Source organism: Catharus ustulatus, chromosome 20 (assembly GCF_009819885.2).
Source record: "Catharus ustulatus isolate bCatUst1 chromosome 20, bCatUst1.pri.v2, whole genome shotgun sequence".
In the NCBI taxonomy this organism is placed as follows: domain Eukaryota; kingdom Metazoa; phylum Chordata; class Aves; order Passeriformes; family Turdidae; genus Catharus; species Catharus ustulatus.
The window spans coordinates 3,187,573-3,199,941 of NC_046240.1; the positions used below are offsets into that span (position 1 = coordinate 3,187,573).

The 12,369-nt window shown below is 40.9% G+C and overlaps 2 protein-coding genes across 2 annotated transcripts in view; one reads left to right on the top strand and one right to left on the bottom strand.

The window, feature by feature from the left end:
• The window catches only part of TBCD (tubulin folding cofactor D), a 114,506-nt gene that overhangs the window by 76,882 nt on the left and 25,255 nt on the right, over window positions 1-12,369 (bottom strand). Inside the window, exon 13 of the mRNA XM_033076432.2 lies at window positions 11,848-11,942. Coding sequence (XP_032932323.1) covers window positions 11,848-11,942 — 95 coding nt within the window. The remainder of the gene's footprint in view (window positions 1-11,847; window positions 11,943-12,369) is intronic.
• ZNF750 (zinc finger protein 750) lies at window positions 1,456-8,641 on the top strand. Its single transcript, XM_033076434.1, has 3 exons — window positions 1,456-1,507; window positions 5,886-7,518; window positions 7,933-8,641. Exons 2-3 carry the CDS (start codon window positions 6,095-6,097, stop codon window positions 8,639-8,641), a joined length of 2,133 nt encoding a protein of 710 aa, XP_032932325.1. The 5' UTR covers window positions 1,456-1,507; window positions 5,886-6,094.

Consider the following 12,369-nt stretch of genomic DNA (forward strand, 5'->3'; position numbering starts at 1 on the left):
CTTGAGAGTAATGTGACAGTAATATTGCACCTTTATACTGCTACACCTTTATAATGCTATACTGCATTACAGAAACATAATAATAAAAAATAATTAAGGGAAAAAATAAAACATACCACAAGAGCCACTCTTCTACCTGAAAATTAGGGATTGCTTATAATTTGATATTTTTTCCCAGAAAGTTACACCAGCCCAGCAAGAGGAAGCATGGTGACCTGCATACCCACAGAGGGAAGTAGATGTCCGTAAGTAATTTCACCAAACCAAAGGCAACACCTTAAAAATTACTTTTGAGACACTGCTTTAAAGACTGATTTTCAAACAACTTTTATCCACTTTCTAAACAGGTTTTGCAGTGACAATTTCCTTAACAATTTTCATTCCAAAAAACCTTACTTTTGCCACCTATAAAATCCACCATACATTTGAAAGTTTCAGTAATTGCAGCTGTCTTATCTGCACAGCAGTGGATGAAACGAGGGTTCTCACGTTCAGTTTGGAACAGAAGTTTTAACATCTCTGTAACATTGGAATTAGTACCAAAAGCCCCTTTGCTTATGCATTAACAGGAGTGGTTTTTATACAGAGCTACAAGTACTAATTATTTTCCTTTTTCTAGTCTGTATGTGAGAGGAAATCACACCACTGAATAGCTCAGCCATGTCACAGGTGACATTGTCATATACAAACTCTAACAAAAAACACAACTAAAATCCAGTCCCAACACTTATCACTGGGTGAGCAGCTGACTTTCCCATTTCACTGTTGGATTTCACAGGTCCTGAGCAAACACACAGCCATGACAATCAATCCTTCCTGCAGTGACTCCTTTCACTCTCCAGGACCTGTACATTTGGCTGTCGATTATAGACAAGCTTTGGCAGGTTCCTGTGGCAAGCAAGCTTGGAGTTAGTTCAGTCCCGCCTTCAGAAAGGAGACTCATGAAGGACAAAAATTTAAATAAAAACTAAGAGGGGGAGGAAAAAGAGCAAGAATATTAAAGCTACAAAGGCATTCAATAAAAAAGTCAGTCTCTAATAAATGAGCAAAATTATTTTTTAAGCTTTGCTCCCCCCTGCATACAGTCAGCTCTGTTGCCCACGAGTCACTTGTACAAAATTTCAATATCCTCAGTGTTAACTAAGCCATTTCTGACCCCACACTGCAAACTGCCTGCCAGAGGAACAGCCACCAGAGCTGAGAGCAAAACTTGGTTGTTGGAGGGCACGGAGCGAGGGAGCTCTCTCCGATAGCCCAGATGCTGAGGTAATGCTCAATGAGAGCGGTGGACGCAAACAAATGAATCGTAGCTGCAGGCTGGAGTAATATCAGGTGCATCTCTACACCCCGAGGGCTCAACTCCTACTCCTACACGCTCAGGTCCCTCCCCTGGAACAGCCTCCTGCAGTTTCACTCAGGGCTCAGGCAGAGAACAGGTACTGCTCTCCCAGCAGTGACAGCTCCAGCTCAGCGCCCGCCCGGCAGCTCTCGGACACCCCAGTGCCCGGTGAGTACATTGCTTTAGAACATTTCTTTCAATAAAACCTGCTCATATTAAGGAGAAAATCTCAGGTGCTCAGTTCCCAGCTGTCCCAGCAGCCAGGGTTACTCCAGCAGGTGCATTCACGGCACCACTCTCAGCTTTCAGCAGAAAGTTTCAACAGGAGAGGGGAATATTTCAGTCTGAGAGAAAACCTGACTCTTGCAAGTTTTTACAATAACTAACTCTTGTTGGTGCAAAGGGTTTTCACCACCTTTTTTTTTTTTTTTTTTTAATTCAGGGAGTTAATCTATTGAAGTATGACAAAAAACTGTATTGCTTAAATTTGCTGTGTTTGCTCTGCCAGCTCTGCTTCCTTGAGTCATGTCGGGTTCATCTGAAAAGCTTGTACGAAAATAATGTGCTCCGGTTTTGATTTATTAATTTTTCCAGCTTCTGAAAATTTAGCAGAAAATCAGATCATTTTCTATTTTCTAGTCAATTAAAAGTGTAGTAAGACATTGATTTATTAACTTGGTGTGTAGAAAGATTTTTATTTCTTATCCACGCTGCCTAAGCGAGTCATTTAATCTGCGTTTCTGAGCTTGCTCTCGCACACTCGGACGCACACAGACACACACAGCAGTGCCCGTGGGTCTGGACCTCACACACACACACACTGCCCTCCCAGCCCACTCCTCTCACCCCTGTTTCCTCCTCATTAACAAACAGTTGTGTTAAAATTTATCTTTCAGTTTGAAGGACCTGGAAGTTTAGAAGGGAGGGGTGGTTAATCGCTGAAAAAATCTCAGCTAGAATAAAACTCACAAATCTTGTTCTTGCAACACCCTGGGTAGGTGACAATGGCATGTCCTTGGGTTATGCAATAATGCCACATCACAATATTTTAATTATAGCATGTCCTTCAAAATGTTCCACCCCAGTGAGTCCTCCTGGTCAGAGAGATCCACATCACCAGAAGGAGCCTGCAATAATAATGGGGTGGGCATGAGCAGCTGTTACGTACTTTGCTGAAGCAGTGTCCTAAAAAGAAATGTAATTACTGTCCCTGCTTGTAATAAAAGACATTCTGAAATTTCCTCTTTGATCAGCTGGGCATCTTAAACAATTTAAACTACTTAAAACTCTAAAAAAACAGCCTGGGCAGATATATATGCACATATCTATGTGTGTGTATGAATACACATGTGCATATGTGTGTATACACTTATCCCCACGGACATTTTTTGTTTATATATTTACACAAAATGTTCGGCTACATTCCTGTTTTCTGAACCTGCCAACAGGTTAAAGGAGAGGAGGGAGCAACAACCTGCTTTTAAAAATAGAAGGAAGGAAACTTGGAGCAGTCAGACTCAGGCTGGAAAGGGCGACAGGTTCGAAAGCCATGAGGAGGTTACTAGTGACAAAAACAAACAACTAAGATAACCTCAAGTTTAATCAAGATTATCTGAAGAACCTGTTTTCAATAAAAATATAAATAAATAATACTACTGCATTTCAAAACTGGAAAATTATAGCAATATATAACCATCTGCATTTCTACAATCAGGTCTACAGGAAATAAATTCTCAATCTAAAAAAACAAAGTTATGTAAAAATTATCCGGCTACTAAAGATTTTTTTCCCCCTTTTTTAAAGGGTATCACAAGTGATGGTATCGAATTTAAAGGGAAAAGCAACTACTTATTTTGATACTTTCTTTCCAATATTAAATTCTAATTTTAGCAGCACAAAACATACATTGTACAGCTGTAAGTAACAATATTTATATAGGGAGAGTTTTAATTGGTTACACCTATTTTAAACCATTATATCCTTTCTGACTGTGTGATCAAATAATTTTAATGTTTTTTAATAATAAAATATGTCCCATGCCAGATACTCTTGTGCCTTAAGAGACCAGAGGAGGAATTATCCTATTTAATATTTTATTACTAGCATTTTTAAACCATGAGAAAAAAAAAGGTTTAAATAGTAAAAGCGAGAAAGAAAACATTCACCAGGCTGGCACTGACCTAAGTTTAGGAAAGGTAAACACCCTTTAAAATGAGCTGCTCTCTGCATCTCACAAGTCAGAGCAGCAGGTTCTGGAGCCATCAAAACAAATTAAACAGAAAGAAATAAAAAGCTGTTGGAATGTTCTCTTGCTGTACCCACAGCAGAGGAGCTCCAAGGCTTGAAATTTCTAACATTAAAACTGCAACAACGCATTTTATCTTGTTAAGAAATGATAGTTAATACTCTGTCCAACAGGAATAACTTGAATCAAAGTTAAATACCAAGTACAAAGTCAGAGGGGGGAGGACAGGACACACAGGAATTTTCATTATGAAGCAAAGGAAAGCTGGAAGAACAAGGAAATCTAATTACCATGCCTTTATTATAAATGCTGCACCTGAATGCAGATTCGGACCTTATCATAAATGCTTCACCTAAGAAAGCAATGGGGTTTTGACAACAATATCTTTTTTTCAAGAATAATTAGTACAAGCACTTCCAAGGAGATATAAAGAATAACAGGTACAAACTTTCCATGTTAGTTATGTTACAACCTAGTTAAAATAAGTGCAACAAGCTCACTTAAGGCAGAAGAAAAAGCCCAGTTCCCTATCTTGACCTCTCCTCCTGTCTCAAAATTTAATTTACTTATTTTTTAATGTAAAAATATTATTTTTAATATTTCAAATTATTTCTAGCTATTGTTATCTAAAATATTTTAAAATACCATATATGATTTTTTTAAATTGGTCTACCATTTCAACCATATTCCAATGATGAGACTTTAACATCTGATGCATTTTTCCTTGTTGCTCTTATATCAGTACCAACTCAAACAACCTCATTAAAACCTGAAAAACAAAAAGTTGCTTCTCTACAAATTCCTTTTTCATTAATCTGAAGCACATTTAATCATTTGTTAATTTTAGGAAAAAGCTTGATTATTTTTTTCTACTTGCAGAGCAGCTTTGCATTTTTAAGGCGCCTTCACACAAAGTATTTTAACAAAGTTAACACTTCTATGACATCAGAAACATTTAATACAATTTGCTAGAATTACTATACCTGATGAGCCAAGCAGCAATTCTGTAGCTTTCCCTTCAGTTTTCATCATGTGTTGCCTGTCATTTTCTGTTAAATAATCTCTGATTTAAGAAATGCAAAACATCTCTACTTGAACTAAAAATCTCACAGCACATAATTACCAGCAATTCTTTTCATGAACTTAGTATTTTAATACTACTAATTCAAACTTCTATGTAAAAATCTTTTTTTAAAAAAAAAAATGGAGCTATCTCGTCACCCCTCCAATTAGTATTCCTGTAGTTTCGGGTAACACAATAGATACAGTACGTGGTTTTGCAACAGTCATCATTTTGATAATGATGCTTGTAGTTCATGATGAAATCATCAGTTTTTAGATCTCTGCCATAACACATCCTATAAAATCATGAGAACTTGACTCTGAGAGTTTCTCACGCCTTCAGAATCAGTGAACATAATGGAACAAGCCGGTACAAGCCCTCCCGACTTATCTACCCAGCAAATCACTGGGCTGGATAAAGTATCCACAACCTTCGTTTTTTCCAAAGAAAGGCACACAGATCCTCCCCCTATAAATCAATCACTGTCAGACACTTTTTCCCCCGAGTTAATACACTGGGGTGCCCTGTTAACTATGTGCAATCAGCAGGAGGATGGGAGACGTGTTTATCAGGCACAGGATTCCATTAGTCAGACACTGCAGCGCTCATTTCTCTTAATTGAATTAGGAAGAGGAAGAAAATCGGTGTGGTTTTATCCTTCGAGAGATTGGGCACTTTTGAGGTATCCATTGAGACTGGGCTGTTGGGAAACGCCACAGCAGTGGAGAGAGGGGTTGGTCAGTCTCAGAAAGAGCCCAGTCAGCCGCCCAAGAGCGACCTGGCCACCCCACCCCTGTGTCACCACAGCAGGAAATTCCCTCCTCGCTCTCCGGACCGGCCCGACAGGCTCACCCCACATCCAGCCCCTGCCAGGACCTGCCTCTTCCCATCCCACCCACTCTGCTCCTCTCTCAACAGCTCCGCCTGGATTTCTACTTTCATCTTCTGAATGAATGTTCCTCCAGCTTTCAAAGAGAGCTCCCCTGAGCTGGCAGCTCAGGCAGGTGACAAGTGCTGCTGCTGGAAATTAGGCCAATTGTGTGATGGGGTTTGGGTGCGGGAGGATGCCAAAGGTCAATGCCCATCTAACTCGGGTCTGACATCCAGCTTTTTACTCTGTGTTAAAAAACCCAAACAACGCAACTTATTGTATGAGGGGGAATGCTCTTAAGAGAAGGCACTGCTTTGTGTTTTGTTTCAATGTTCCACTCCAGCTCATTTTAAACTTTGTGTTTCAGTTCCTGCACTGCCAGTGGCAACAGCCTTGTTTTCCGGCACCCTCTTCCCTGAGACACCATAGGAGCTGCCTGCTTCTCCTCACCTGGGAAGAAGGATTCTAGAAACCTGAAAAACCGGAAACATCACGAGGCTAAAGCTGAGGGAAGCCAACCACAAGAAAGTTTTTATAAAGAACCATTACATTTAATTGTTTAAAGCAGAAAAAAAAATGAGTCTCCTCAAAGAACGTAAACCCAAGAAGCCTCATTACATCCCAAGACCACCAGGAAAGCCGTTCAAGTACAAGTGCTTCCAGTGCCCCTTCACCTGCAATGAGAAATCCCATCTCTTTAACCACATGAAGTATGGCCTCTGCAAAAACTCCATCACTCTGGTGTCAGAGCAGGATCGTGTCATCAAGTGTCCAAAGAGCAGCTCCCTGGAGCCCAAACAGATCAATCAGCTCGAATCTTCCATCAAACCAACTTCTTCTAAATCTGTCACAAACGGACTGTCAAGCCTTGACTCAAAGCCTCAATATCCTTTTACAAAAGAAGATGCCAAGGAAAACGTTGAGTTACAAAACCAGGCAACAAACGCAGCAATTCAAGGACAAAAACCTGCGATTCCCAAGGAATTAAGCCCTGCCAGCTCTGCAGCAGAAGGTGCCATCAGCGTGCAGCCCCTGATGGAGGGCATGGTGAGGCCCTCAGCCTTCGTTCCTGTCGGAGAACACCGAGACAGCAAAGGCCCAGAAATCACCGAGCCATCCGAAATCCTCTCCCTCTCTAACAAAAGTTCTCCTTTTCACACCAAGTCTGCGTTTCATGCACCAGCTCACCCGTGGAAGGCAGGCTCTTTCCTCCCAGAATTTCCACACAAAGTTGCTCCCACAAAAGGCTTTGGTTCCATTTCGCCCTACATGCAACCAATGATTCCTGAGTACTCACCCCATTTCTATGAGCACAGGCTTGCTATCTACACACCTTACCTGCTCCCAGGGAACTCAGAGTGTGAAAGCTCTGCTCTCTCTGTCTATGGAACACAAGATCAAAGACACTTCCTTCCCCACCCAGGGCCACTTCCAAAACCCCTAAATCCATCAGCATATGAACACTATCGATTGTTCCAACAATACCACTCCACTCCACCGATACCATATGGATTTTGTAGGCCAACAGATCCTCCATTTTACAGATTTTCACACGTAGCTGGTATTAACAGGGATCAAAGCTCTCATCTGATGGAAGAAACTACCTTGCTGTACCCAGCTTCTTTAAGCCCTTCCCAACAATACCCTCTAAGTTCACATAAAAAACAAGCAGAGTATGAAAAAGAAATGACGTTATTGCATGCCAAAGGTAACCCTAAGGATGACCAAAATGAAAGAGAGAATGCCAAAATGAGCCCTCTCGCGGGCAGCGCGGCAACAGGCTCCCCCGGCAGACCCAGCCCCACCAACTTCACCCAGACAAGCCACACGTGTGAGGGTTTGTTTGACCTCTCCAACAAGTCATCATCCACATCCCTGGGCAAGTATGACCAATCAGAAGAAAACTTCACAGCCTTCAGACCTGTGAGAAAAAGCACTGACCAACAGCCTTCCCTTCAAGGTGTGCAGGCACAGCAGGAGAGAGGGGATTCACCCAGCAGGTAAAGTAGCACTGTGCAAATTCTCATTAGGTTTGACAGGGACACACAAAGACAGATTGGGCACATTTAATTCAATACCTGTTAGGGATATTTAGATTTACAGCAGTGAATTAATATGTTCTGTACTAACTGTGCAAAGTACACAGGTGCTATAGTGAGCAAACCATTCATTCTCCTTAAATGTAGCAGGAATTTCCACTACGTTTGTGTACTTCCAATGTGTTTCAGTACTTCAGGGAATTACTTCTATTACAGTGATGAGTATGGTGAAAGGAACTTGGGGGATTTAAAGGAGAAACAATTCTCGGACTTCTAGCCTAGAAGTCTAGATTTTTTTCCTCTTCCTGCCCACTTCCTCAGCCCCAGTTTAGAAGAGCAACTGATAGTGAATTGTCTTTTCTCCTTTTTTTTCAGCATCAATGTCACTGATGAAGACTCACACACACAGACTGACAGCCAGAACAACACGGGCTCATTGTCCAACGCAGAAGAAGACACAGGGATAGCTCCCCTCAATCTTTCAAAAAAAGCTGACACAAGCACAGGACCTGCTCACGAGCACATGTACAAAACCCCATCCAAAACAGACAGGCAGAGCTTCCTGGAAATGCAGGACATGCCCCTGAACCTCTCGGTGAAGGATTCCTGTAACACAGCCAGCCTGAAAACGTCCTTCCACAGCCCATGCCACGAGAGCAGCACTGCTGCCTCTCCAAACAGCGCCAAGGAGAGCTCTGCAGCGGAGCCCAAGAACCCCAGCAGCGGTGCCGGGAACAAAGCCTCGGCGGCACAGCGCGGCGACACGCCGGACTTGGGGCTCATGGAGAGCTGTGATGAGCAGAAGCAGACGGCAGCCGTGGCTCTGTGCCAGCTGGCTGCCTACAGCCCCAGCACGGCGCGGCTGGACGGAGACGGGCACGGCGCGCAGGACGGGCACGGCGCGCCCGCGGAGCCCGCCCGGGCCGCCCCCGACAGCCAGGATACGCCCTGCAATCCCAAGGGGAAAGCGCAAAAAAGGACAAATCAAAAAGAATCTGCAAAATCCCAGCAAGGTGCTAAGAGGGTCAGGCCCAATGACTGCAGCAGAGTCTTCACTTTAAGGAAGAGAACAAGAGTGTCCTAATCCTCCTCCTTCCAGTGAGTTTCTGGTTACCAGCATCACCGTGAAATTTTCTACAAACCCTCACTCGTTGGGCTTGGCCCGTGACAAAATACTCATCAATCTCTCCATTGTAAATAATGTTCATAATTTTATATTAATATTTTTAAGGAATTGAACTTTGTCTTGTACAAGCTCAGGTTTTGATGAGTGAATTTTTGCATTCATTACTAAAGCCAAAGTAAATCAGATGAATCTTCAAGGGGTTTTTGCAATTGTATGATGTAAAATAACTTTTACAACTTATTTTCTTGAAAGATGTTTAAGCTCTAGAAACAATATTGCTCAATAACATAATTGTCATAGTCTTTTTCCAGCCTTAACTTCAGCTAATGGGGGTTTTTTGGTCTTTTTCTTCCCTTTGAAAACCTTCTTATGTCACTGTGCAGTAGTTTAAACAAGCTTAAGATTAAAACTGGCTTTTTAGAATGTACTGTAAAAACTGCTCTGTGTATGGATGCACTTTGCCATTCTGCCCTAAGACAGAACAGACCAAATTCAGTTACTCAGAGGCAGATGCCACTTTAAATAAACTGCCTCAAACCCTGTGTAAGCGACCTCTTCTCACACTGACTCAGAACAAGATTCAAGTCAAACCAAAGAAAGCCTGCACAGGTTTAATCAATGCAGTTTATGTTCAACTTTAAGTAAATCACTATGAAAACAGCACTGAAAATATGAAGAACTAAGCAATCCAGGTGCCTGCTTTGCTGAGGTTAGACAGACACTGGGGCAGCCTTCAAACTCCAGGCCTAAAATGTTATTTATATAATTTATTTCATCTGAGGCAAACTCTCCTGGTGAAGGTCTTGTTTCAGGACATGTGTATCACTTACTATCAGTTTCTGTGTCCTTCTACAGCTATAATCTATTTCCTACTTCTATATCTGTGTATATAAACTGGCAATTTTTCAAATAAATCTTGTGGTCTGTACTTAAAATATATGGGAAGTCATTACTGAACACAAACACATTTACTACACTACCTATATTGAAGAACAGTTAACAAGAAATTACTAGCTAAATTTTCAACTGGCAAGCAGAATTTTGGGACCAAACCAATCCCAATCAATTCAAAAAACAAGGAGCTTTCTTCAGTGATGGAAATTCATTACGTGGATTAATTCATCCATACATTAATTCTAAAAAATGAAGCTCAGAATTCTCTCTGCCTTAAAGCTGCTGTCCAGCTTGTCCAAACTGCTACAAAAGTTCAACTAAAATAAGGCTGATCCCTGTGTAAATTTACACAGTAAGGAGACAAACCCAGAACAAGCATTATTCCCATAAAACCACAGGTACACATTTCTCATTGATTACTCAGGTGAGTAACTCACCTGCCTGAACATCACTAATAGGTGTAAACCTACTTAAGGTAGTGGAGCTGCATTCAACACAATGCACAATTCCCAGAATTTTTAAAACTTGTGTTTTCTGCCGCGCTGCTTTGAGCCAACAACCCAGAGCATTGTAACAAGTTTGGTAATTACACAGTAAATGACAGAACTTTAGCTTTTGAGGTAAGAAAAAAAAGAGATAACATTGGTCTTTAATCTTTCATAGAGAAAAGCTTTTCTCACAGTATCAAAAGGCAAGAATATCAATGCAAGTTTAAAAAAGGCAATGCAGTGACAGAAAAAGCCCAATTAACTGAAATGACAACAGCAGGGCAGTCAGTGTGAGGGACTGAGCAGTACATCAGCACGTGATGGAACAAAGAGCTGCTTTCCAGTCCAAGATTAAAGCTTCAATCTTAGGGTCAGATGCTGCTAAATCCCTAATTTCCAAACATGAAATTACAGAGTCATGTGTCACCATTGCCACTCTCCACACTACCTTAAGCTATCTGCCTCTCTCATCTCTGAAAGCAGAAAGCTTCAGCTACTATTATCCACAATTTAAAAAAAATCTTGTGTATGTATCTCTTTACTTGGTAATTTGAATTTCTTTCAAGTGAACAAAGGAAAACCTTCTAGTGTTTCTTCCATAGAATATAAGTATTTATTCTCCCCCATCTCCATACAAACATTATTTATAAAAGCCAGCTCCAGTGGTGAAGTCTACCTGATCTGCCTTCCTCAAATAAAATAAAAATCCATGACATGAGGTTATCCAGATTCCCTGACTGAGGTGCACAATTTTGGTTTTGTCAGAACTGATTTACCTTGGGAGGATTTCCCTTTCATGATTCCCCAGCTATAAACTGGAAGGTTTTTAACTGTTTCACTTTCATCATGCAAGGGTAAAAGTAGTGAAAAAATGGAAACCAACTGAAGGCTCACTGCACAAACCTTCTCACATGCAGCACATGCTATAATGGACAGGAACTCTTTCCATGGAGACAGAGTAATAAACTGTATTAAATGCCACATTTTACAGCTCATCTTCAAACTAGAAAAGATTTAGCACCCTGACTTACTAGCATGAAACACCAGCTTTGAAACATCTTTTAAATTTAGTGTTCAACTTCTCTGTTCAGCACCAGATGGGATCCAAAGAACCATCTAGAACAAGACACTGCTGTAAGAGCACCCAAGGGAGGATGTCAACTGCTACACTGTGCTTTTGTCACTCCCACTGTGTATGGCACTGACCAAAATTACATTAATATTTCTGTAATTCAGTGTATGTTGATAACTAAAGAACACACAAAGAAACAATTCCTCTGCCCTGTTCTCTTTCTTTCCATTCTGCTATTTCAAAAACCCATTTACAATATAAACAGTTCATGTATAAATTACATGAAACTGGCCTTTGAAATTTAACCATAAACAAACAGCAGAAGCTACTGGCTTTAAAGTGCAAGTTAGTCATCAATTATTTAATATATTCGGCTTAAATAATGACACTGACACAATATGGAGACATGCAGAATTGTTTTATACAACTGTACAAAGAAACATGGGAGGGAAGAAGAAAGAAGAAAACCCCAAGAAATTAATTCCATTTTGGAAAGAAATATTTATTAAGTATAAAAAAAGGCACACCCAAGCCAGTGCTTTAGACAGAAGTACTTAAATATCCCCATGGGCGAATGTTTTACTGCAGAACTCAGTACTTCAGTCATCACCCAGCACACACACATCAGCAAATCCCAGCCTACTGCCACACACTTGGTGCCTAATAATATAAATTATTTAATGAACTTCCATTCAACAAGGACAACTCACCATCTGAAATTCGGGAAGGGAGCAGCAATCCTCTCCTGCCCAGCTCGGCCAGGGCCAGGCACCCCCCGTGCCACGCGTTGTCTGTCTCCTGGAAACTAATGGCAGAACAAAAAGTTTGGTTAAAACTTTAACTTTCTGTTAAAACTGGACCTCCCTCTCAGGATTTCATTTCTTATGATGAATTCCTAGCATTTTAAAAGTCCCCTAATCCAAACCAGCATGCTCTTATTGCGTTATTGATGCCACTGGACTTGTAAAAGAGAAGAATGACGAGTTGAACATGTTTTCCTTCTCATTTATGCAACATAAAAATGGCTATAAATATTATTAAATAAGCAAAAAACTCATTTCTGACTATAAATGGAACTCAATACAGAAGATTCAATACCTGAAACTCATATAGAAAAGGAAAATAACTTCCTAGTACATGGGCAAAAGATGCAGATTTACAGAACATAGCCAAAATAACTAATGAGTTTAGTGCCAAATGCAGCCCTTAGCCTGCAAAAGAGGTTCAAATGG